At 51.0% G+C, this 24307-nt stretch overlaps 9 protein-coding genes across 9 annotated transcripts; 3 read left to right on the top strand and 6 right to left on the bottom strand.

Annotated features, from left to right (window-relative positions):
• The first annotated feature begins 8 nt into the window (after positions 1 to 8).
• Positions 9 to 1153, top strand: pre5 (proteasome core particle subunit alpha 6). The gene is made up of 3 exons (XM_073768080.1): positions 9 to 182; positions 255 to 366; positions 442 to 1153. Exons 1-3 carry the CDS (start codon positions 145 to 147, stop codon positions 1072 to 1074), a joined length of 783 nt encoding a protein of 260 aa, XP_073630243.1. The 5' UTR covers positions 9 to 144; the 3' UTR covers positions 1075 to 1153.
• On the bottom strand, positions 1083 to 2344 carry BDV14DRAFT_29698 (LOG family protein). The gene is made up of 2 exons (XM_073776470.1): positions 2077 to 2344; positions 1083 to 1930 (listed from the first exon to the last, which is right to left on the bottom strand). The coding sequence occupies exons 1-2, from the start codon at positions 2115 to 2117 to the stop codon at positions 1258 to 1260; spliced, it is 714 nt and encodes a 237-aa protein (XP_073630242.1). The 5' UTR covers positions 2118 to 2344; the 3' UTR covers positions 1083 to 1257.
• Positions 2203 to 3609, bottom strand: med6 (mediator complex subunit MED6). The gene is made up of 3 exons (XM_073776469.1): positions 3440 to 3609; positions 3006 to 3373; positions 2203 to 2937 (listed from the first exon to the last, which is right to left on the bottom strand). Exons 1-3 carry the CDS (start codon positions 3534 to 3536, stop codon positions 2416 to 2418), a joined length of 987 nt encoding a protein of 328 aa, XP_073630241.1. The 5' UTR covers positions 3537 to 3609; the 3' UTR covers positions 2203 to 2415.
• Positions 3610 to 3679: 70 nt separating this feature from the next.
• On the bottom strand, positions 3680 to 6720 carry pabA (aminodeoxychorismate synthase pabA). Its single transcript, XM_073768079.1, has one exon. It carries the CDS (start codon positions 6446 to 6448, stop codon positions 4001 to 4003), a length of 2448 nt encoding a protein of 815 aa, XP_073630240.1. The 5' UTR covers positions 6449 to 6720; the 3' UTR covers positions 3680 to 4000.
• Positions 6721 to 6844: 124 nt separating this feature from the next.
• On the bottom strand, positions 6845 to 12518 carry BDV14DRAFT_169727 (histidine kinase-like ATPase domain-containing protein). Its single transcript, XM_073768078.1, has 3 exons — positions 12132 to 12518; positions 7073 to 12067; positions 6845 to 7017 (listed from the first exon to the last, which is right to left on the bottom strand). The coding sequence occupies exons 1-3, from the start codon at positions 12257 to 12259 to the stop codon at positions 6942 to 6944; spliced, it is 5199 nt and encodes a 1732-aa protein (XP_073630239.1). The 5' UTR covers positions 12260 to 12518; the 3' UTR covers positions 6845 to 6941.
• A 192-nt stretch (positions 12519 to 12710) lies between these two features.
• BDV14DRAFT_29655 (TRAPPII-specific subunit TRS120) lies at positions 12711 to 17790 on the top strand. Its single transcript, XM_073776467.1, has 3 exons — positions 12711 to 13094; positions 13190 to 14178; positions 14233 to 17790. The coding sequence occupies exons 1-3, from the start codon at positions 12929 to 12931 to the stop codon at positions 17500 to 17502; spliced, it is 4425 nt and encodes a 1474-aa protein (XP_073630238.1). The 5' UTR covers positions 12711 to 12928; the 3' UTR covers positions 17503 to 17790.
• Positions 17791 to 18040: 250 nt separating this feature from the next.
• On the bottom strand, positions 18041 to 19298 carry BDV14DRAFT_29659 (SDR family oxidoreductase). The gene is made up of 2 exons (XM_073776468.1): positions 19121 to 19298; positions 18041 to 19050 (listed from the first exon to the last, which is right to left on the bottom strand). Exons 1-2 carry the CDS (start codon positions 19262 to 19264, stop codon positions 18079 to 18081), a joined length of 1116 nt encoding a protein of 371 aa, XP_073630237.1. The 5' UTR covers positions 19265 to 19298; the 3' UTR covers positions 18041 to 18078.
• Positions 19299 to 19412: 114 nt separating this feature from the next.
• On the bottom strand, positions 19413 to 21637 carry BDV14DRAFT_169722 (Sec1 family protein). Its single transcript, XM_073768077.1, has 3 exons — positions 21367 to 21637; positions 20272 to 21297; positions 19413 to 20220 (listed from the first exon to the last, which is right to left on the bottom strand). Exons 1-3 carry the CDS (start codon positions 21481 to 21483, stop codon positions 19582 to 19584), a joined length of 1782 nt encoding a protein of 593 aa, XP_073630236.1. The 5' UTR covers positions 21484 to 21637; the 3' UTR covers positions 19413 to 19581.
• Positions 21638 to 21670: 33 nt separating this feature from the next.
• BDV14DRAFT_29526 (lysophospholipid acyltransferase) lies at positions 21671 to 23990 on the top strand. The gene is made up of 4 exons (XM_073776465.1): positions 21671 to 21824; positions 21933 to 21977; positions 22049 to 23167; positions 23220 to 23990. The coding sequence occupies exons 1-4, from the start codon at positions 21803 to 21805 to the stop codon at positions 23702 to 23704; spliced, it is 1671 nt and encodes a 556-aa protein (XP_073630235.1). The 5' UTR covers positions 21671 to 21802; the 3' UTR covers positions 23705 to 23990.
• Positions 23991 to 24307: the final 317 nt, after the last annotated feature.

Raw genomic sequence — 24307 nt, 5'->3', positions numbered from 1 at the left:
TGCTGTCTGCCTGCTGTTCCGCTCTCACCTTACCATCAACCTCTCTTCTCCATTCCCGCTCCTTGATCTTAACGTCGGTGCTGTGCTCTACGAATACGATAAATCCAACCCTGAGCTCAACTTCGCCCTCCCCCAGCTCCCAAGATGTTCAGGAACAACTACGACAACGATGCGGTCACCTTGTATGAGCTCCCCATTCAGCTCCCCATTCAGCTGCCGAAGAAGCTATATCTAACTTTGTTGCTCCAATCAAGCTCCCCGCAAGGTCGGATATTCCAGGTTGAATATGCACAAGAGGCAGTGAAGCAGGGCTCCGTTGTCGTCAGTCTGGTTAACAAGACACATGCCGTGCTGGTTGGCCTCAAGGTACGGAACCTCATCAGCTCTATCAGCTATCTCAATACAAGATGATCAACACCTAACCCCAATCCACTTTCATAGAGAAACGCCGAAGAACTTTCCTCATATCAGAAGAAGATCATTGAAGTCGACTCGCACATGGGCGTCGCTATCGCCGGTCTCGCATCGGACGCCCGCGTTCTCTCCAATTACATGAAGCAACAGTGTCTCGGCTCCCGTATGACCTACGGCCGCCCCCTCCCCGTCAACCGCATCGTTAACCAGATCGCCGACCGCGCCCAAACAAACACGCAACAGTACGGAAAGCGGCCATATGGTGTTGGTCTGCTCGTTGCGGGAGTGGATGAAGCCGGTCCTCATCTATTCGAGTTCCAGCCCTCCGGCATGGCCCAGGAGATGCTTGCTTGCGCTATTGGAGCGCGGTCCCAGATGGCACGTACCTATCTCGAGCGCAACCTAGACCAGATCTCAGAGTCCAGCCGGGACGAGCTGGTTACCCATGGTCTCCGGGCCCTCAAGGAGACTCTCTCCCAGGATAAGGAATTGACGGTGGACAACACGTCTGTTGGTGTGGTGGGACAGGATAGCCAGACTGGAAAGGTTGAGAGCTTCAAGCTCTACGAGGGACAGGCGCTCCTACCGCTGTTCGAAGCCCTGGAGAAGGCGGAGGCGGGGGAGACGAAAGAGTCCGAGGGGATGGAGGTCGATTCATAAATGTGATCTTACGCCATAGACATGAAAATGCCTTACCTTAACCGGGAATGATACGACCGATTCAAATTGCTAGACCCATTGTCATTATCCATTCCGTTCATTATCCGTAATTCTTGTCTAAAAGCCATGCCTATATAAATGCCCCCCTCTATATATATCTCCCTGGCCAAACAAAATCTACGCCTATTCATCCTCCCACTTCAACTGATACCGCCCCTCACTAACCTGATACCTCACAAGCGCAGGCCAAACCTCCTCTACGCTCTTCGCCTCAACCACAATCCCCTCATTCTCACGACTCACATACCCCTGCCGCACCGCATTCCTCACCCACTCAAGCAACCCATCCCAATACCCACCAACATTAAGAAGCACAATCCCCAAATGATGAATCCCCAACTGATTCCACGTCGTCATCTCCATGACCTCCTCAATCGTCCCGAACCCACCGGCGAGCGCGACAAAACCACTTCCGGGCCCACCCTCCTTAACCTTCTCAGCCATCATGCGCTTCCTTGTATGCATGTCCGCCACGACGGTCGTCATGCCGTACTCTGTATCAGGAATACCATTGGGGTCTTGTACGACGCGCTCTGCTTCCTTGCCGCCTCCGGCGCCAGCGACGGAGGATTCAGACGAGGGCGTATCCTTGTTACTTATGCTCACTAGGGCGCGCGGGATGATGCCGTGCACGGATGATGGGCCGGATAGTGAGACGAGGGTTTTGGCAATCTCGCCCATTAGGCCTCTTGTGCCGCCGCCGTAGACGAGCTGGATGTTGTTCTCGTGGAAGATGCGGGCGAGGCCGCGGGCGGCTTCCATGTGTGCGGGGTTTGTGCCTTCTAGGGAGCCGCAGCTGTAAGAAAAAAACAAAGTTAGTTGACATGCTGGTAAGGAGGGTATATTGTGTCTAGATTTCGGGGAGAGAAGGGGCATCTGCTAAAGAAGTTCGGGGGAAAATGCGTAGGATGGCGGGGGAGGGGTAGATCGTTCTTGACGTACAAGACGCAGACCACGGGGCGCTTGGGTTCTGTGGTGGCCATTTTTGCGGTGTATAGATCAATTGACTTTGGAGAGAGGTGGGAAGTATATGTTGGCAAGATTTAGGGATTATCATATAGTTGAAGTTGCTATAGAGGCGGCGGCGAACTTCCGGGCTTCATAAAGAATGGATGACTCATGAATGGAGCCTCCAAAGAGCTGAACTGCCTGTCGACCCAGATATCTACTGGGGTAAGTCATGGAGTCCAGGCTTCTACATATCACGAGAGACATTTTGCTCAGGCTCAAGTGCATGGATTAGCTGCCAATGGGTATCACAGGGTTAACATATACTACATGCTAACTACCCGGCGGTTTGCTCTTCTTTCGCTTCAATTTGGGCTCCTCTGCAGCACTACCCTTATCGGATGATCTACCCGGCGTGTCGACCTTCGGTTGAGGCGTTCCAACTCGGGCTGACGAGGTAGTAATGCTTGGAGGCTGTTGTTGCCTTGAGGCTGCGCCTCGATCTGTGTCTGCGGGTCTAGATAGAATAAAGGAACCTGGCTCGCCTACCAACGGGCTCTCGTCCATATACTCGTCTCCGTATTGTGCTAGAAGGTGAAATGACTCCGCCAGTGCCCTCATGTCGTTGATTGTTGAGCCCGTGTCCACCTGTGCTCCTGTGAAAGACTGCGATTTGCTTGCGACATCCGCATCGGGCATGGGGGTGTTCTCCTTGCTTGTTTGCGACTGTGCGCCTGCCTGGGTATCTGCGGATTTGGATGCCGGCGGAAGGTACGTGTGCCCTTGCGATGGGGTAAACTTGGGCAAAGTCGACGCAGTCTTGAGCAAACTCGTCAAAGACGTCACCGCCGAAAGCTACACAACGAGGTAAGGTTAGCAGTAGCCCCAAGACAAACGGCCTCACCAGTAACAGGAAAACATACAATCCTATTCCCCAGCACACTGGCAGCCGAAGGCGCCATGTAAATGCAATCCCCAACAACGAAAAAAGTAGCCAACACCACAACCTCATCCTCAAACCCAGCGCGCTTCCGTCTCGTCTGTTTCCTGATAACCCAGACATTCGACGGCTCATGCGCAAACTGCGCGCCCCCTCCCGCAGCAGCAGCAGCCTGTAGCGGGTCATACCCAACCATGAATTCCAACCCCTGCATTGTCTTCAACCGGCCCTCAAAGGCTTCTCTTGTTTCGACGAAGTGCCGGAAGGCTTCATTGTAGTTTGCTTGGATTGCGAGGGAGGCGTTGTTCGATGTCGCGTCGAAAAAGGGCGACTCGGCGAAGTAGAAGAGGACTAGGAGCCAGGAAACACGATTAATTGCATCAATCGGGAGGTTCAGTCAGTGAGGGTGGTCCCTACTGTTGTTCGAATGGAGAAATCCGCCCATCATTTGTACGTGGGACGGGGAGCGCCAGAGGATTTCCTCTAGTGAGGAGGGGTCTTGTGTGTCTGCCATACTCTGTTATCGTAGAGCTTTTTTGGCAGATGATCAAAAAGATGAAAGATATGAAAGGTCTGGGTTTTTGAAGTTAGAAATGTAGCTCTACAAGGTCTCTTGTTCTGGTCCTCCGCTGAGTAGACAGCCGGTTTGCAATGTTTGCATCTGTTAATTATCAGGTATAGAGCTGATCAAGACTCAATAAGGCGACACAGTTGCTGAGGTCAATGAGTTGAATTATAATCATGTAAAACGTCTCGGAGTTAAGTCGAGACTCTAATCGATGCTATCGAAATGCAACCACAACGCCAATTCCCACGCTGAATGTTGAATACCACCCGTCTATCATCCATCTTATACATAGTTCACATCAGTCATTCAATGACACCTGTTGAAGGTCGGTGCCATGCAAAATACACATCAAACTGCCAACAGAAGTTTTCAACAGTCCGGTCGACAGAATCTTGTCAGCAACCACGACACTACTTTCTCTGCGAAGGCATGAATATGCCGCAGACGGTGCGCAGCTTCGTGAGCATCTCGTCCCATTCGCCTTCGGCGCTGCTCAGCATAGTCACCGCACCACCAGCACCGATGCGCCACTTCTGAGTATCGTCATTATCTGACGAAAAAGTGAAGGCTGTGCGGATCAGGACCGAGAAGCTTCCTCCGCCACCAAGATCAAGGAAGCCCATGACTCCAGAGTAGATCCCGCGCTTTCGTTTTTCAATTGCAGAAAGATGAATGCAGGATCGCTCTTTTGGAGCGCCAGTCATCGAGCCGGGTGGCAGACACCGCTGTAATGCTGTGAGACCGTACCCGCTCATGTTTGATGATTGTGATCGTGGCATGTTCTTCGCCGCATACCCAGGCCGACTCGGGTCAACGTGCCCTTTGACGTGGGTAATCATCTGGTAAACTCTCCCATGATCTTCTACTTCGAGCAGTTTCTCGACGTACACGTTGCCAGCACCACAGATGCCGTAGAGATCATGGCGAATCAGATCTGCAATCATGAGATTCTCGGCCATCTCTTTCGTTGACCCTAAGATTTCTCGCGCTCGTTCCAGAGTCATGTCATTGGATTTCCTCACGGTCCCTTTCATCGGCTTCATCTCCAATACCGACTGTCGGTCCCAATTAAGGAAGCACTCTGGGCTGCTGCTCACAATCTTGACGTTTCCGAGTCTGGCAAAGGCACTGAACGCTGCGGGATTGTACTTTCGAAGCCGTTTATATAGCTTCCACGGAAAGTCGATGCGCTCAGTAGCAGTATTCGGGGCGGGTAAAGCAATGTTTGTTTCACAGGTGAGGCACAACTCGTATGACTCGCCCGCTCTGAGCTCGTCTTTGCATGCTTCAACTTGGTTTAGGTAGGTATGTTCGCTGGGAAAGTGTATCGTTCCTCCACTTAGAACAGAATCCAGGAGTTCTTCGTCGGCGGGAGAGTTCGCAGATGTTATTGAATAGGAAAATTCCTTCAGCTTTGTGAAAGTCTGATCTAACCAGCCAGCTGGTAAATCATCATCTTCCCTTGTGGATTGCACGGTGACCTTCCCCGTTTCGTTGTCTACCACAATGCTCCTGTCTGTCCACAAAAGACTGACATCTGGTGGATCTTCGGCGCTGACGCTCTCATGGATGTTGTCGTGGCTTTGAGGGCCTCCAGACTCATGTTTCGGATGAGACAAGCAAGCCAGCCCCAGCTCGTACGAAAAGTAGCCTAAAAATCCTGCCCAGAAGGGAACTTCGGGATGTCCTGAGTCGACTTTCTTCAAGTCCATCAAATACCTAAGAATATCCCAAAATTGGGAAACGGACATAAAGGCTTCCACATTCGTACCTTTGGACTCCATGGTATCGAATGAAAACTTTTGTAGCAAAAGTGAATGCCGTGAAGCATAGTACTCAAGCCTCCAGCTGTCCGGACTCGGTACGGATATAATGCTGTATCTGCCATTTGATTGAAATAAGACTGTTGGAGATCCTGGCATGTTGAAGAGTTCACAAATATGCTCAGCATCCAGTTGGCAAGTGGCGAGCGATCGAGAAGCGCTATGGGATGTGGACGATGCACTCCAGTTGACCATGGTATAAGCGACTTCCGGGAACCTAGTCTCTCCAGTTGGTGGTCGAATAATGTCGGTAGGTAAGCTCCCATATCCTTCACGGTCGTGCGCTTTATTGTACTTGACAGCCATGTCCCACCAATTGCGGAGAAGCTTATTGCATGCTTCCCGGTCAGACTTGCAAGATTCAGGGTGGAACTGGACACCCCAGAAGGGCTTCTCTTTGTGTCGGGCAGCCATTGGAACCCATGTTTTCGTTGACGAAGATCTGTCGGGTTGGATAGAGAACCAGGCGAGAATATCAAGGTCTGTCTTCAGCGGCGTGAATTCGTTTGGTGCAGTCGCCTTGACCGGTTCATCAAGCATTGCATACAATGAATGATAAAGAGTGACTTCCAGATCCTGCACATTCTCAAAGATATCCCTCTGGTTCGTCGTGACATGGTGAACCTGCCCATGCAGAGGCTCCGGCAATCGCCCGATAGGGATGCCATGATGAAGACACAAACTCTGAAACCCAAGGCAGATACCAAGAACAGGCAGTATATCTGATCTTTGAAGATTCCATATATCAGCCATAACACCAACATCATCGTGGACATTGGGATCCCCAGGCCCGGGGCCTAGGACAAGCGCGTCGTAGTGTTGAAGGAACTCAAGCATGTTGCCGTCTGGCCATTCTGCATCAATCATCATCACTGTGACTCGGGCGCCAAGCACCTCTTCCAGCATGGCGACCACATTGTAAGAGAAGGAGTCGTAAGCGTCAATGTAAAGTATACTTTTCTGGCGGATGCCCTGGCTGGCTTTCGAGTTAGGCCCAGAGCTGGACGCCGTCCAGTCACCAAGTAGCGGCGCCATTGTCAAAAGCTCCCTATAGGGAGTTCCAAGCGCTTGAAAAGATCAAATAATGAAGGTTAGAGATGGGAAGACATGTAAGAAGTATGGGGGCGAGGTATCAAAGTAAGACGAAAAGATCGGCCTCTTCTATACCAGCGAGCTCGACAGACTCTGGGTCAGCACTAAAAGATGACTGACATAAGTCACCATCCTTTCTTAATTTTGACGTGAGGAATGCATGACGAGGAATCCTCAAGAATAGAGAACCGGAGGGAGGATGATGTTTGGTGGCGGCAGCGGCGAAAAGTGAAGATTTCCGGGGGAAAAGACGAGGACCAGTGGAGCCTTTCCGGCCGATGTTCCCACCCGCCCTATCTCTATTACTACTCCTACTACTACTACTACTCATTCCTGACCATTTTTAACCATGACATTCGTTATTCAGCTTCTATATTTACAAAAATCCAAGCCAGTCTATATCTTCACAAAGTACAGATCCAACCGAAATGGCCCCTCAAGATTGTCCCTTTGCCGGTGCGGTGGCGACCTTGGCCGTAACCCTTGGGAAGTATTGGCTTACAAAACTCTCCCTGCAGCAAAAGGTCAGCATATTCGAGTAACAATAGGGAAGGCGTTATAACATACGTGTAGTAGCTGTGGGCCGAACTATGGTCTCCTACCAAGTTGTGGGCCAACTCATGGCAGAGGATCACCCACCAGTAGACCGTAGCTTCGGCCCGGTCTGGTGTCGCGCTTTGAATCAGCGCTTTCTCATGCAGCTGCTGGAAGTAAAAGTAGTTGCAGAAGATACTTCCGGATTTGTTGAACGCGATAGATTTCGAGCCGGGATCATAAAAGATACTTAGGCTGTCAGGACGCAGAGAAAAGACGTCGGCACAGTCGAGGAGTATAGAGCCAAATAAGTTCATCCCATAACTGTTCTGGGCAAGGAACGCAGACCGCTCAGTAACCGTTCTCGCAAATAGAATATTGACCCGACATGGAAGTGTTGCCGCAAACTCAAGCTCATGGCTAGGTTTCTCATCGCAATAAGTCTTCAATTCATTGATCTGGTTTGCTTCGGGCTTTGAGAATATACCAGACGTGCCATGAGCTCGACTGGACTGAACAGCCGAATGTAGCGTCTTTTGAAGCTGGAGAGGTGAGCTGACGGACACCGGAGCCTCGGGGCGTGGCTGTTTGGGTTCTTCAGGCGTGGGAAGCTGAGGAGCATGCTTGGGAGAATCATTGGTTGGTGGGGGTTGAGATTCGCTGAAGGGATTCCAAGACGACCGGTTGCCTTCTTTGAAGTGTTTTGTGAAATTGGAAAACAGACCACTGCGTTTCTCTTTGGCAGTCTCTGATGGGGAAGGCAGACGGGGTTCCTTCAAAGAGGGAGAGTCCGGGAAGACGCCAGGCATTGGCCCAGAACCTTGCTTTTCAGGGGTGAACTGTTGAGCCTCTTTCTGTATAAGTGCTTCTCTTTCCTGCAGTTGTCTGCGTTCCTCCTCAACCTGCTGCTGGCGCCGGTCCTCTGCGATTCGAGCTTCTTGGGCCTTTTGTCTGAGAATGCGCTCCACGTTATAACCGCGCCCTCTCAATTCCAACAAATCAGTCTTCAGGAGCATTTCCAGAGTGAGGGATGAATGAAGCTTCGGTCGATTCAAGATCAAGAAAGAAAGCGCTTGACTGATCTCGTAGAAATCATATTTGCCAGGAGTTATACGCATAACGTGCTCTCTTGAAACCTCGGTAACAATTGCCTTTCTTTCCTGTCTGTAGGAAATGGGTCGATCCTTCAGGGACCGTGTAATGGCGATTGACTGTACTACTTGAATCTTGAGGTTCTGATCAAGCCATCGGCCATCATGTCGAATTCCATCAGGGGGTTGGTCATGTAAGAAAAGTCTTGAGCGTTCTTTGATCAGCTTTAGCAACTTGGCAGCAGGACGCTGATCAGGAACGACCGCTCCCCAATGAGCCCGCTCTTCCACAATGCGGCTCAGAGGCACCGCCCCTAAAGCAATATAAAAGTTCTCGAGCACCTCTTCTTGGGGCGCAGCCAAGACATGGTCCTTGAACTGGACGAAGCTCTGGAAATCGTCGACCACTATCGCCTTGTTCGCGGCGGTCAACGTCCACTCCTTAATGCCTTCCTCCTCAGCCTCATCTTCATAGTCAGAGTCATCGACGCTCTTCTTGACTTCTTTATTAGCAGGTTCCGTGGACAAGGAAATCTCTTTACTAGCCAGCAAGAATGCCGAGCGCCTCATCTCCCGGAAAAGCTCCTTGTTCTTCTTGAGTACAGCCATGTCCTCAGCGAGTGTTCTCAGCAATTTGAGATACCTTTCAGCACTTTGAAGGGTAGCAGAAATTCTGGCTGGCTCCATAACTACCATTTGCGCAATCTCTACCTTGGTGGGTTCTCTCTTGGACCCAACAGCCATCAAGAAGAGATTGGCTTCCTGTCCGAAGTCCACAAAGTCGAACAGATCCCTGTAGTCTTCACCTTCTCCCAGATAACAGAGTCTAGGCGCTACACGGCGAATCTTTCCACCTTTCATAGACTCATCGTTTGTGGGGACTGGTATGATCTCGGCACCTCCAACGCGGTCTATATCTCGCGAGTTGAGCTCAGACACTCTCCCGGCAAGATACACGAAAACTAATCTGGCATCTCGCTTTGTGGATGGCGGCCTACGGATCAAGGTATCAAGGCATTCCGATAGCTTAGGATGTTGTTGGACACCGAGGTTAGGAGCATGTCGATGGAGATCTTTGCGGAGGATGCTGAAACCGAACAAGGCAGCACCTTCGTCTGTGTAGCATCTGCTCGGAGCACTGATGCTTGGTTGCTGGTCGTTCGCATTGTTCAATGGTTCAACCGGCAGGAACGGATCAGCTACCGCACTGCAGTTGAACACGCCATATCCGTTGGACTCGTATTCGGCGATGTAATACGACATGGCTTTTCCGTGTAGAGTCCAATCGCTCTGAGAGGCTGCCCTAGCCATGATCCGCACTACCTCAATGGCTGTTGGGGAGCTTCGGAGGCCCAGTCTAGACAAGAACTTGCCCTCATTGCTACTGGCGATGAAGTTTCCTGGCCACTCAATGACCCGAAACCCGAGGACCCTCAAAGAATCATTTGGCTCAAAGAGTTCCTGAACTTTGTAGCGCTTCCGTCCCAACGGCTTCGAGCCTTCACCTTCAGCCACACAGAAGCTGGTTTCCTTGAGGCGTTTGATGTCGCTGGAAGGAATATCGTTGCTAACGGATGCAAGATATCGTATGAGATCGACGTGACTCCACCTTACTTGGTTGGGAGATTTCTCGTCAGATGAAGCTGGGGCATTAAGAAGGCGCTCGAAGATAACACCAAGCTCAACGGTTTTACGGACACCAAGAGCTGTCAGAAACTTTTCTTTCACTCCTTGGAGCCCATGAATGACAGGTAAGTCATCAAACAGGCGGACGGAAGGGAAGTATGTCTCGCCAGGCCGCCTCATACCAACGCGAGTTGGGATAATAGTATGTGATTGTAGCTGATCAATCACATCTTGTTTCGAAGACTGGCCCAGGGTTTCCCATTGCTTTGAAATGACGGGAAGTACTTGTGCTGCGAAGGCCGAAGTCTGTGTTATATCCTGGGTAAGAGGAAGGACACTCCGATCCCCAGCATTGCTGACAAGCCAAGACAACCAAGGAACTGTTTGCAGTTCTTGCCAGTCAAATGAGTCAAGCTCCCGTTTGGCCATGGATTTGGTGTATTTGAAGGGCATCACCGTGGGTGGCAAGGGCAGGTCGGCAGGGATTCGCTGGGGGTTCAAATATAACGACACCTGAGAGAAAACAATCACAGAGGTGGTGTTTCCATTTTCATCTTCAGTGAAAGCCACCGCAGCATTGAGTATACTTTTTACAGAGTATAGATCGAGCTGGCCTGAGACAGCTCTCCGACCCAGCCAGCCTAGAAACGGGGTTATTTGCGAGGAGCGTAGAGGACTAGTCTCTAGCTCGCGTTTGATGTCGGAGACTGTAATCTCGGTCACAAGCCCAAGCATCGTCAACTTTTTGACGAAATCTTTCGAACCCTCCACAAATTCATCCGGCAAGACCGGTATGGTGTCTATGAACGTCAAGTCCTTTGCGGCCACGCGCACCTTGTGGTTCTGAACAACACCGCAGGTTGAAAGCACCTCGATGGAGGCATTCTTATTGCAAGTCCAGAAGGCATCCTCCATGGTTTGTCCAAGTAACGATGAAGGTGTGGATTCGCGAAACACGAATTGATTGGCAGTGTGAACAGCTTCAGGAAGCGAGTGCACGATGTCTTCTTTCCGGATCTTTGACTGCTTTGATGGATCTTTTGCAGACTGTATTCGGTACTGCATTGTAGCCATTTCCGCAGCCCAAGCGATCCGACAAACAATACCTGCCGCCCTCAACATTTCCATATTCCATTTACTGATATACCTCGTGTTGAGATCAATGCTCTCTCGTTCCACCGTAGGGATGACGGAAGGGGCCGAGATGTGAGCGTTGAGTCCAGTTGTTTGCTGCGTAGGGAACCCGATGAAGACCCTGCCACCTTTTGAGGGGAGGATTGAGGATAGAAATTCTGCTTGTGATCCTGATGCTGCAGACGCCTGGCTGGTGTCATATGAAGGTGTCAGCACGGCGAGTGATGTTTTCTTGGGCGGTGGTTTCCGTGTAGCTCGCTCAAGTTCACTACTTAGTGAATGACTGATGGACGCCTGGATGCTTGCAGTGTTAATGTGCAAGAACACAGATGCTGTCGAGACCTTCGTCATATCCCCAGATTGGCTGGCCTTTTCTTTCTTCTCACTGTCAACAGAATTTTCCGATGAACTTTGAGTGAGTCTAGACAGAAAGCTGCGCAGCGAGGTAGTGGTGTCCCTGATACCCTCGGAAAGTATGCTTGCATTCGGATTCCAATCGACAACGCGCATCCAGGCAGCATCGACCTGAGCAACTTCTCTGGTGACACTCGTAACTTTCATTAACCCGTCCTGTGTTTTCGTTTCGATGTCTCTGGGAATGGTGAGAGAGGTGCCGGGGGCAGCCTTTTTGGCTAAACGCAGTACATTCCAATCGTCCAGCCAAAGCTCAATACACTCAAGTTTAACGAATGTAAGACTACTGGATAGAAATTGACAGAGCTGCATCAGTGACGGTACCGGGGATGTATCATTGCGATAGTCTAAGACGAATGTTGTTTCGGGATTCGCTTTCTCGTCCAGCTGTAAGCGACGAGTAAATAAGGCGTTTCCCTTCCAGTAAAACGCCATAGCATCAGTACCAGATGACACAAACGGCTCTTCGCAGTCATCAAATACGCTGTAGAACCCGACACCAAAAGCTCCGATCTTAGCTTCATCCGGGTTTCCGTCAGCGATACGCTTTAATCGAGCCCAGTCCTTTTCGCTGAAAGGAAGACCGTTGTTGGATATGAGTAAACGTGTAAGAGTGTGATGTGATATTGTGTGCTTTATCATAGCTGTTCCGTCGTCGGGAGGAGGCAGAGGAACCGTCGTTGAAGGAAGAGTTTCGAATTTGATAGTGACTTTCGTGGCATTTGCGTCAGCTGCATTTTGAATCATCTCTCGTAGGACGGTCCTATTACACGTTAGTGACGGCGATAAAATAAGTCATATCTTCTGTCCTTCGAAAACACACTCACCAGCGTCCGGAGTATCTGGCAAGAACTTTTGAAATCAAGCCACGGGTATCCACGGTGACAGCCTCCTCATCGGCCCCGGACCCCATGGTACGCGCCTTGAGCGCACTGAAGTCAATTTTCTGAGCCATGTTTGTATCTTGACACCTCGAACGCCAACAACAAGTCTGTGACGCAAACAAAAAAGCCCTCGAATAGTTCTGACGGCAGTATAAGCGGTTCAACCGGACGACGGCGGCAAGTCACCAAAGATGTTGGAAGATACAGAAATAAGATCAAACTCGGAACCAAAAGGAGCAAAGCCAAATAAGACATCAAAGGTCAGCCTCAGCATGATTATGTTAAGGAAAAAGGCACCGGAAGCGTGATTTGCCATCCATTGTTGACGATGGACCGCGGTGAAGACGCTGGAGGCGCAATCAATGCTTATCAGCTGTTATCGGGGGCGGTGAGGGTGGTGCCTGGCTGACTCAGCCACACTAGCGGCGCCCCAAGCTCGGTCACGGGGTCTAGGCCTCCGCCGGGGGGCACCAGACCAGCTTGTGCTGCAGCAGTGAACTATTATTTGGAGTACTCCGAGACCAACTACAAAATCACTGTTGCTTCTCCTGCAGCTGTACAGCTCCCTCGCTGTCGTGTGTCGGTGGCCCTGTCAACAAAGTTAGGGCCGGCGTCATTCACAGCCAACAATTCGAATCCGTCGCTTCGCATGACTTCTCGGCAATCGTGTACACACCGTTGGAAGCAGTTCCGCGCATGACGCTCGACTGCCTCCGCACTACCTCCTTTCAGATGCCACGATGGGCGTTGACCCTCTATCCCCCATTGCGCCCGCGCGCCTGAGAGCACTCATCCTCCCTGTTGGTCGCATCAAGCGATCTCGGTTTCTTAGTTTCGCTGCCAGACTCCAGGCCGAAAATGTTGTCCGCTTGGGGGACATTAGCCCCGATGCGCGGCCTAATCGAAGTGAGTGTCTTACGACCTGAATATGAGCTTCGATCTAGCATGCCGTGGAGGTGACGAGGACCGATCTGCTGACGTTCGAAACTCCGCTGTCATAGATATGTTCTCTCCCCTCGCTTTCCCCACGGGCATCATCCTATACGATCTCTCATTCTCCATGCCCCCAATATCCCATCTCGAGCTGTACCCATTTGAGATATTTAGAGAGCCGCTGGTCGTTCTTGCGATAGCTGATGGATCGGAGCTTGCTGGTGGGACAGACCAGAATGGTCTCGAGTCGAGCAACGGCAAAGCCCCAAGGCCGGACGGCCTGGACCAGCTGCAAGAGGAACTCAAACAGCTACAAGAGAAGAACCCAAGGGCGCTAGTGCATCAGCTTTTGATTTTCGACCATGAAGGAGTCAACAAGGTCTCAAACGGCCCCGATAATATTCTATGGATTCCATCTCCGCAAGCTTCCAAGGCCACTACGATGAAAACCGTTTTATGCGATATCACCTCTATCCTCCTTTCCGAAATGGACGAGTTTGCAAAAACGATACAAAGTATTCCGACAATTGATTCCCCGAGAGCCTCTGCTTGGGGGCCACACCGTGGGCCTGATCTGCGTCGGCGTCCGACGGACAAGCTCTTCCATAGAATGACCATGCCCGCGCAGCTTTCTACAGAGCAGAATGGATCTACCGAAACCCCTAAAGGCTCCAGTCAGAGTTCACCGACGCCTGATGATCATGAAACGCCGACAACTTTTGATGAAATCACTCGATCAATACAGCTGGCCAGTCGTTCCAGCACTACACTCGGTAAATCAGGCTCCCTGTCATCATCGAAAGAGCACAGTAGGGACCGAATGTCAGTGAGCGGTTTGAGTGCTACCGATCGAACAAAAAATCGAATCAAAGGTCGCTCAGGTGTGGTAATTGGGACTCTGTTCCTGCAGTCAGGAAGATGGCCGGATGCATTGAAGGAACTTGTCGAGGCCGCGTCTAACGCTAGAGCGAGCAGCGACTACGTGTGGCACGCGAAAGCACTCGAGTCGATCCTCCTTTGTCTGCTAATGTTTGCTTGGGCAGGCATGGACTTTCAGGTTTGTCGCGACCTTCTCTTGGGCACCCTTGATTGCTAATATATGCATTCATAGGTTCCTCCCATTTGCTATCCAGTTGCAGACAAATCATCCAAGGGGTCGACAGCAGTGAACTTTGATGCAACTGCTTCAGCTGGGAACCGCATCGTCTCTCTCCAAAACCTCTCGAACCTTCTGCCTGATTTGGCAAATAACATCCTGAATCTGTACAATCGAGCAGCCAACATCACCGACGAGCCACTTCCCCAGCTCGTCTTCTCGGAAACCGTAATTCGCCTAGCAAGATTATTAGTGGCCACACGAGTTCGCGACGGTGCTTTGGACGACAATGCTCTGAAGCACATCGTGATGAACGAGCCGCTTGAACTTTTAGTGCGGCCAGAGCGGCCTCGGGGGTTGACAATCCTCCGCAAGAACGAGATCGCGAATTTCTTGTTCAAGGCGTTACCACTTTCCGCTGGCTCGGATCTTCCCGCAACAGATGCGATACCTATTTTAATCGGTGTCGTGTCTGTCCTAAACACGCTTGACTTGCCACGAAAGAAGGCTTTCGTTCTGAGAGAGCTATTATCTATCATGGTTCCGGCTCTTGTAACAGCTCGCAAGTTAGGGGCCGCAGAAGTCGGTATCCATCCTGCAGCAGGGTTATCATCTCTTAGCGACACAGCTTTCGATATCAACGCCCTTGATGTGGGCCCAGGAAATATGGACCGAAGCATGCGCTCCCTACTTGCTATAATAGGGGAGGTATACGGTGTTCAGTCCTCGGCTTGGACTGAGCGAGGGAAAAGGAGGTCTGGAAACACCAACGATTCTCAGAGCTCTGACCACGATTCAGTATCAGCGATAGCCGAACGAGCTTTTCGGCATGCTGTGTTGGATCGTTACGGGGACCTAAACCTCAAAATCGATGTTCTCAAGATGTGCATTAATTCGTGTGAAGCGCTTCCGGACTTCGGGGGTGTTCTGCGTTTCACCGTCGAGCTTCTCCAAACGATCCGGGGAGATCTTATGCTCTCCAGACTGTCGTACACCGCACCGTGTCTGCAACCGGATGAACAAATTCGATTGCTGAATAATATTAAACGGACTGTTGGCGCTGCGAACCGGCTTGGTGTAGCAGGCCTAGAAGCCGAATACTGGGATGACTTCTTGGTTCGCGGCGTTGAGCTACTGTCTTTGAACGACCCTCAGAGGCCAGTGCATCGGTCTAAATCGGAACTCGATGCAGTAACTGTGACCAGCAAGAAGTCCACAAAGGATCCGTTCTTGTATAATCCCTTCTCCAAAGCATCCGGCAAGACCTCGGAGCTGCTTGTGGTTGCCGGAGAGTACGCAGCATTTCAGGTCACCCTTCAGAACCCTTACGAGTTTGAAGTTGAGATCGAGCGCATCCGCCTCGAGAGCGAAGGTGTGCCTCTTGATGCTGTAGCAGAGTGGGTACTTCTTCCCCCACTCTGTATTCAGGAAGTCACCGTGTGTGGAGTAGCGCGCGAGCAGGGGTCGCTGAAGATAACGGGTTGCTCCGTCAAGGTTCGGCATTGCAGAGAGCGTAATTTTCCTATTTTCAAGGACCTTTGGAGGCCCGATATCGAGGGAAAGTTCAAACGAATTGGCCTCGCCGCCAAAAAGCCTTCGACTGATCGTCCTCTGTCTTGGAGTTCAACATTCTCGAAGGATGGGAAGTCTCACTCGAAGAAAGGACTGCAGACGTCCAAATGTGAGGTGAAGGTCATCCGCCCACAGCCGTCACTCATCATAGAAACATTATCGCTGTCCCAGTCAGCAGTAATGGTCTTGGAGGGTGAAAGAGCTTCTTTCAAAATTACACTGCGCAACACGTCATCTTGCGATCTCGACTTCATCCTATTTACCTTTCAGGACTCGACAACGAAGCAAATACAAACAGCACTGAGTAACAAGGATTTACTCCCAGTCGAGGTATACGAATTGACACTTAAGCTAACAAAGCCGGCCCTGCAATGGCGCAGAGAAGGCTTGAATCCGAGCGACTTCTCAATACCAGCGGGCCAAAGTGCCACATTCACTATCGATGTCTCGGGCAACCCTGGGCTGCAGGAAGCTACCGTGCAGATAGACTATGGCAGCATCGGCGTCTCTTACGATGCACTGCCGGACGTCTTCTATACTAGACAACTATTCATCCCACTAACGGCGACGGTGAATGCAAGCGTGGAAGTGGCACGTTGTGATATCATACCCTTCAGCAGTGACTTCGCGTGGTCAGATCCTGGGCAGAATAGTGTCGAACAGGCCGTCGCCGCAGCGGAGTCATCAGACTTCAGCAGCAGCAGCGACCATTTCTCTACCGTGCTCTCAAACTTATCACGAGGCACATATGGCTCCGATCACTGCATCCTTCTGCTCGATCTTCGGAACGCTTGGCCGAACCCATTATCAGTTGCTCTGAACGTCAATGACCAGCCGGAAGAGTTGACAGATAGCGCACCTGACGCTACAGACAAGTCTGGCGAATATACTCTGCGCGAGGTGCTTCAACCAGGCCAGATGTCGCGCTTTGTCCTCATTCTACCCCGTGTCTATGTTCAGAACCCACATGCATCAATCCCCTCTTTGAAAACAGGGTCTAAGAGGCAGTTCGTCGTCAGCGCCCATAAGCTCACGTTTGATGCTGAAGCCGCAGCACGGGAAGCATTCTGGTATCGCGAGGAGCTCCTCAAACGAGTCAGTGGAACATGGAAAGAGACCCTGGGCAGCCGTGAGGGCATCGTCGATCTGAGAAACATGCGCTTCAATGCACGCATGGTCGACGCATTCCGCCTCGAAGACGTCGAAACAAGCTTTGCCTTGAAACCTTCGTTCGCCGGCAGCGCCGAAGACGGAGTCACCCAGGCAGGAAAGTCAAAATACAAGGCCGCAACAGATGAAATGCTTGACCTCACCGTCACCGTCCACAACCGCTCCTCCAGACCCATCCACCCACTTCTCCGCCTCCAACCTAGCCTCCGCCATCAACCTAATAACGTCGCGCTTGACCTTCCACGGCGCCTCGCCTGGACAGGCATGCTGCAGCAGGTTCTGCCCGTGCTGGGTAGCGGTGAAAGCACCACTGCCACAGTCGGCGTTACGATCCTCTGCCGCGGCGAGTACGAGTTCGGCGCAACAGTCGAGGAACTGCGCTTGCTTCGTCCGTCAATAGCCTCTGAAAGCGACGGTAAAGAACATACGCACAATCCTCAATCCGATGAACTCTTCATCACGGATACATTTGGCGTGGACATGGCAAAGAAACGACGCATCTGGCATGCCAGAGAAACATGTGTTATGACTGCTCATGATTAACGGCCAGAGATATAGACGACTGAGTTCCACTCTTCCTCGCTTTGCAAGTTTATTGACACCGATGCGCGCGGCAGTTTCATGATTGGAATGATGTTAGTTTCTTGTACCATCTTGTTGAGTTATGTGTTGATGACGTCGTGCTGTTCTGTCCTCTGTCCGATGTTGGGGAGGATGTTGTGGATCGAAATAATTTGGCTCGAAGGGCTCTCTGGGACCTCTCGAGTTTATACTTGATTGATTGTCTATGCTATATAGATAGATCTACTTAGTTGATACCAGTCACTGTACATACCCTAGATAATCGGCCAACATGTCGAGATAATGCATGTTCTTAACCCATTCAACTCATCATCTTCCCTTGCGTTCCATCCTTTATTCGCACTTGCTAGAGTAGCATTGAGTGCGGGCTCCAGGTCGGCCGAGTGTCTGTACTTCCTTATCCAAAATTTCCGAGGACCTTCTGGTTGTCAAAGGCTGGCTTCTGTGTACCCAAGTCGCTGATTCGCCAAGTCCAGGCTTTATCAAGCGAGCTCGCCTCGACGAGTAATGATCAAACTCTTGCCAGTGCTGTCAATATCACGTCCGTCCCTCCTCTTCCTGCTCTTGGTTCGAAACAGGCCTATCCTTGCCTTGACTACCGGGTCCAGCCGGCTGTGGTTCAGCCGGAAAGCTCAGGTACTTCCAATCCTCAATCTCCTCAATAATACACTTCAACCGATCTCTTATACTTTCAACCGCATAAGTCCCCAATATAAGTCTCAGCGGCGGATAAGAGCAATGACCCAACTGCCACACCAAATGTGCTGCCTTGACTGCACTAGCGGGCTGTTTATCACCAAGCCACATGAGCATGCGCTTCGCGTGCGCCGCCGGAGACGTAGGTGTGTTGTATGGTTCGCTCGGCGGCTTCACAAGGAAATGCCCGTAAAGCGGTAACGGCGAAGAAAGGTTATGCACGCTGTCTGTTGATGGAAACGGCTCGGCAGATACAAGATCCCCCACATCATCACGCCGCATATGCCCCGGTTCCACAAGCGTAGTCTTGATATTGAAGCTATCGACCTCATAAAGCATACTCTCCATCAGCCCCTCAACGGCATACTTCGACGCACAGTAAGGCCCCAGACCCGGCACGCCCAGTGCGCCAGAAGTCGAGCTGAAAATCAAATACCGGCCAGACCGGCGCTCTCGAAAATGCGGCAGCGAAAGCTGAATCATATTCAGCGTGCCCGTGAAATTCGTCTCGAACTGGTCGCGGATGTCGTACTCGTCTTGGTCCTCGCAGGCGCCGATGACGCCGTACCCGGCGCAATTCGCGATGATGTCGATGCGCCCGAAGCGCTCGATTGTGCGGTCGATGACCTGTTGGACTGTTTCGCGGGCGCGCACGTCACAGAGTAATCCGAGGCAGTTTTCGTGCTCTTCTTCGAGCTTCTTCATTGCGGCCGGGCTGGTTTCGAATGTGCGGCCTACGGCTGCGACGAGGTCGTCGCGGGAGAGGGCGGTTTTGACGAGTGAGCGGCCCATGTGACCTGTTGCGCCGAAGACCTGGAGATGCGATAGAAGAGCATAATCAGTCTCTGCTTGCTTATAGAAGGTGAGTAGGTAGCGAATGTACCAGCCAAACGAGCGGTTTCGGCCGGTTCTGCGGGCCTGGAGGGTCGGTGGTTGAAGGTAGCTGGAGCTTCGGTTCTCGATTATTGGGTGTCGCAGAGGGTGACAGGGCTGCTGTCGCCCTCGGCGGGGAGTTGTGAAGCTCCATAGAGGAGGAGGCGCAATGTGGAAATTGAGTGAGGATGTTTCGGCTGGGGATGCGCGCTCCAAAGGGAGCCCCTCATTATCTCCGATTCTCCGCATCAGGAAAATCCGGGGGTCTCGGCGTCTATGGTTGTTTATTGTACCAGATCATTCGCTTTCAATTATGTTTCATTCATATATTAACTAGGTATCCTTTAATAGAGACAGCGCCGCCGGAGAGCTTTGGCTCATTTGATATACATAACGCTCCTCAAAATGCAGTCCTTCATATACCAGCACGCCGTAAAGAGCACCATAACGCAGACAAGCACAGCTTGAGCCCTAATGACCAACCTCTCTCCGGAGCCGGCCAGCGGCGGTAGTAGGTGCTGGCTCAGGCCACCCGCTCACAGCATCGTCCACTTCTTCGAGGAACGTTTTACTGTTATGGATGGAGGTACTGGCTAGAACCACCCTCACACCCGGCGAGCTAGCGTTGACCTGAGTGACCATCTTTGCCTCTTCATACGTTGCTCCACCAACCATGAAAATTATGATGTCTTGCGGCTTGTCGCGGATGTGGCCGCCACCCTCAAGGAATGGATATTGAAGCTCCTTGAGTCTGCCCTTGATCAGATTTTGCAGGGTTGCTTCAAGTCTAGGAGAATGCTGTGTGTAGACGTTTTCGACACCTTTTAGGCCCTTAAACCTATCACGAGCGCCGGAGAACAGCGAAGTAGATTCAAATAAGTCAGAGAATCCACCAGCGATAGGTGGAGCTTGGAGTGAGTGGTGGTAAGCGAGGATCTTGGGTATAATATTGACCCGGTGCGAAGGCACATTTCCCGCTGTTACGAGCAGATCAAGGAGAATGGGAAGAGCATTCGATGGTTGCTTCTCGTATCTGATAGCGTATAAGGCAACCAACCGTATCTTGTTTTCGGCAGGTACTGTGGGTATTTGAATGATCCTTTGCAAGTTCTAGGATAATATTAGCGGCTGAATGGCATGCTTTAGTCGAGTTTGCCTCACCTTTAAATCGCTGTTGTGGTTGTCATTGCAAGCCAAGCTTTGCTCAAGCTCACTCACGTCGAGTAGAGTATCCTCCCCTACTCGTCGACTGAGTTCTCCCACCAGCGTGACATGCTTGCTCACGTTTCCAGAAAGTTTTCGAAACTCCGGGTAGTCTTCCACGAAACGCTTCATATCGGCAATAGATTCAATGTTCATCGTGTTCTTGGTCTTGGCCTGATATTGTTCCACATATTCTTTGATGTTCTGTCCAAGGTCTCCGAAATTCTGGTACATGTTCTTCTTGAAGAAAGGATCTTGGTCTTGCGAAAGAACAATCTCACGCAGTTCGGGACGAATTTCGGGTACATCCTTGAGGTCTACCCGTCCGTTGTGGATTCCCATCAACTCATGTACCATAGCCTGGTATGTCCATTGGGTGAGGAGCGGGGTGATAGGATCGTCGCGACGGTCGAGGATGAGCAGGATTGGAGGGGTATCGGTCTTGCGGAAGTTGAAGAGCTGCTCCTCCTGCGTTAATTGATACCGGACCTCTGTAGCCAGCTTCTTAGCCAACAGGCTATTCTTCTCGAATCGAATGAGCGGGTTCTTTTTGAGTGAGAGTAAAGTCGCGATTACGCCCTCTGTGGTTCTTTGTAGTGCGTCGGCATTCCAAACATCTGGCGAGTTGGCCCATAGTCTCTGATTCGGGTAGCCTAGATTCAGAGAGCATAGATCGGGGTTGATGACAAGGAAGTCCGCAAAGTGTTCCTGAACTACGCACACTACTTCGTGCACGTCGGCTTCCGCCAGGCGCTCGAGGGAGGATTTGCGGATGATATTGCTTAGGTAGATGTAGTATTCGCCGTACTTTGGCTCGCGAAGTTCATCGATGAGGAGCTGAATGGAAGTTGGTGATGGTCGCACAAAACAGAGACAGCGTAGATGCCGCATTCGTTCTCGTGCAGCATTATCCAGTCGATCGATCAGGTATACCTCATGGTTCAACAGAGCTGATTGAGTGATTGCGGTCGAGACGATTGGCACCTGCCAGACTCAACGATTAGCTTCGAGCTTCATACCAGGCTATCAGACAGAAAACGGAGAGTGTCCCACTGTCTCACTGTCAAGAAGGAGTATCTTCATCTTGGTTGTAGAGGGGCCAGGTCCCGACGGATCGCCCGCCGTGACCATCTTGGAGATGTAGCCAGACACCGCAGCGACGACATCCATGGTGGCTGATAAGTATTGTCGAAGAGTGAGATTAAAAGAATGTAAGCGGCGTAATTAGACCCAATCAACTAACCACGCGAGAAGTATGGGCGAAGAGGCTGTAGGGCGGAGGTCGAGGTAAGCGTGTCCGGCGGAAGCGCCAAGTCGCAGTCTGATGATCGGCCTTGTGATTCCGTCATACCGCACGCTTTCCCCATCCCCAACGTTCCTCTTGTACTTCTTCTTCCTCTCCTATCCCTGTCTTTCCTACATTCGCCTGCTGCTTTAACTCCCTCCATGCTGTTCTTTTCGTGATCTATACCCCATACGGGCTTTTACCATGTTCCCAGGCATCGATTACTGTGAGTTCAATCTCATGTTTTTTTCCCCTGTTCTATGCAGTTAGATCTTGTACCGCCGGATCGGAGCTTCAGAACGAGTCAACTAACCTTCTTTTTCTTCTCTCTTAGTATTCAGCTACCCGGCTAAGCTCACTGGAGCTTCGGTCGATGAGCGTATGTCCTTTTTCACGTCCTTTTACTATTCGCCCAGCTTGACCGGTTCAGCTAATGGCGGGGTTCTATAGTCAAACTCATAGGCTCCTTCCTCCTCTCCTACCCTTTGTCGGCGCTATTGAAGAGAATACCAGATGCCCAGCCATGGAAGAAAAATGCCTTCAACATCGTGGTGTCGCTCTTCTACCTCGTTGGGCTTTTTGATCTGTGGGATGGCCTTCGCACCCTGCTCTACAGTGCCGCGGGGGTTTACGCTATTGCCTACTATGTTGACGGCTCTATGATGCCATGGATCGGTTTTATCTTTCTAATGGGTCATATGTCGGTCAACCACATTACTCGTCAAATATTGAACGAACCGCAAGTGATCGACATTACGGGAGCTCAGATGGTGCTCGTGATGAAGCTGTCGGCTTTTTGTTGGAACGTCCATGATGGCCGATTACCACAAGACCAGCTGTCTGATCCACAGAAATACGCTGCGATTACCAAATTTCCATCTCTCCTTGACTACGCCGGCTATGTCCTTTTCTTCCCAGGCCTCTTTGGCGGTCCATCATTTGACTATGTTGCCTACCGTCGATGGATCGATACCACTCTATTCGAGATTCCCCCCGGCACTGATCCGTCGAAAGTGCCGCCGACTCGGAAGAAGCGCAAGATTCCTCGGAGTGGAACCCCTGCTATGAAGAAATTAGTCACAGGTCTAGCTTGGATTGTGGTGTTCCTGCAGCTGGGCTCGATTTACAATAAAGACGCGATACTGGACCCCAGTTTTGAGGACTACTCAATCGTACGCCGTGTCTGGTCTATCTACGCGCTCGGCTTCACGGCGCGTACGAAATATTATGGCGTTTGGACCCTCGCTGAAGGCGCCTGTATCCTGTCGGGAATGGGTTACAACGGCTTTGATCACAAGACGGGCAAGGTGTTCTGGAACCGGCTGGAGAATATTGATCCATGGAAGCTCGAGACGGCTCAAAACTCTCACGCTTATCTAGGGGCCTGGAACAAGAACACCAACCACTGGTTGCGGAATTATGTTTACCTTCGCGTCACTCCCAAGGGCAAGAAGCCCGGTTTCCGCGCCAGTCTGGCGACGTTTGGAACCAGTGCGTTCTGGCATGGTTTTTACCCCGGGTACTATCTCTCATTTGTTCTGGGATCATTCGTTCAGACGGTAGCCAAGAGTGAGTGATGTCCTATCTTTCTAACGATCAATCACTGACCAAAGCTGTGTAGACTTCCGACGCCATGTTCGACCTTTCTTCCTATCCGCAGATGGAACTACACCCGGTCCATACAAGCGCTACTACGACTTCGCCAGTTGGCTCGTGACCCAAAGCGTCATGTCCTTCGTCGTCATGCCCTTCATCTTCCTCTCATTTCCCACTTCAAACCAAGTCTGGGCAAGCGTCTACTACTACGGCATCCTCGCCGTCATCGGATCCCTCGGTTTCTTCGCCTCGCCCGCAAAGTCAATCCTCATCAAGAAGCTCAAGTCCCGCGGAACCCGTCCCAAGGTTGTTCGCTCGACGAGCACGGAAAGCGTCCACGAGCCAACTCTCGGTCTACCCAGTGATGCCGTCAAGGAGTTCGAGGATGCCGTGCAGGAAATAAATGCTGAGATTGAGTCGCGACGCAGAAAGGGTAGCGTGGTCACAATGCCTACGGGCGAGGACCTCAAGGCTGCTGTCGAGGAGAAGATTGGCCGCACTATTGGATAATTCTGTGCGACACTGTCATTGTTCATGGCACCAGCAGCCAACAGAAAGAACAAAAGTCATGGTGCTTCCTTTCTGGTACTCGTCATTTGAGATGATGTGCACGAATCAGGAGACGACCAGGCGAAGTCTTCGGGGGTGTTTTCGGATAGAATATGTTTGCTAATATTGATGACCTAGACTATGCGTTTGCGCGCCGTACTGTATGCTATTTTAATATTTTCCGTTTGTTGTTCCATCATGTGTTTGTCTCCAGCAAACGGGATCCTAGTCAGGCTATTGACACATGCAGCGAACTAGCAAATTACATGTTTGACTGATGAGAAGAGAACCGAAAAGGAAAAAAAAAAAAAAAACTTGCTAAGCAAAGCGCTTTCTTGTATTTAAAATAGAATGTATATATAGTATAACAATATTCACCACAAATACCAAATATATCCAATCCAAATTCCCAAATCCAGATATGTTTGTACATCGAACAAACATCAAACAATGTATAAAAATTAGTATCACACACACGAAGGGTGATTGAGAAAGCGAAGCAAGCAGGTATAGAAAGTTCCCAGCCAATAAGTTAAGTACCAGCCAGTAAACGAAGCAAAAAGT

This window comes from Aspergillus stella-maris (genome assembly GCF_047715825.1).
Source record: "Aspergillus stella-maris strain CBS 113639 unplaced genomic scaffold BDV14scaffold_14, whole genome shotgun sequence".
In the NCBI taxonomy this organism is placed as follows: domain Eukaryota; kingdom Fungi; phylum Ascomycota; class Eurotiomycetes; order Eurotiales; family Aspergillaceae; genus Aspergillus; species Aspergillus stella-maris.
This window is presented reverse-complemented; position numbering and strand designations above follow the sequence as displayed.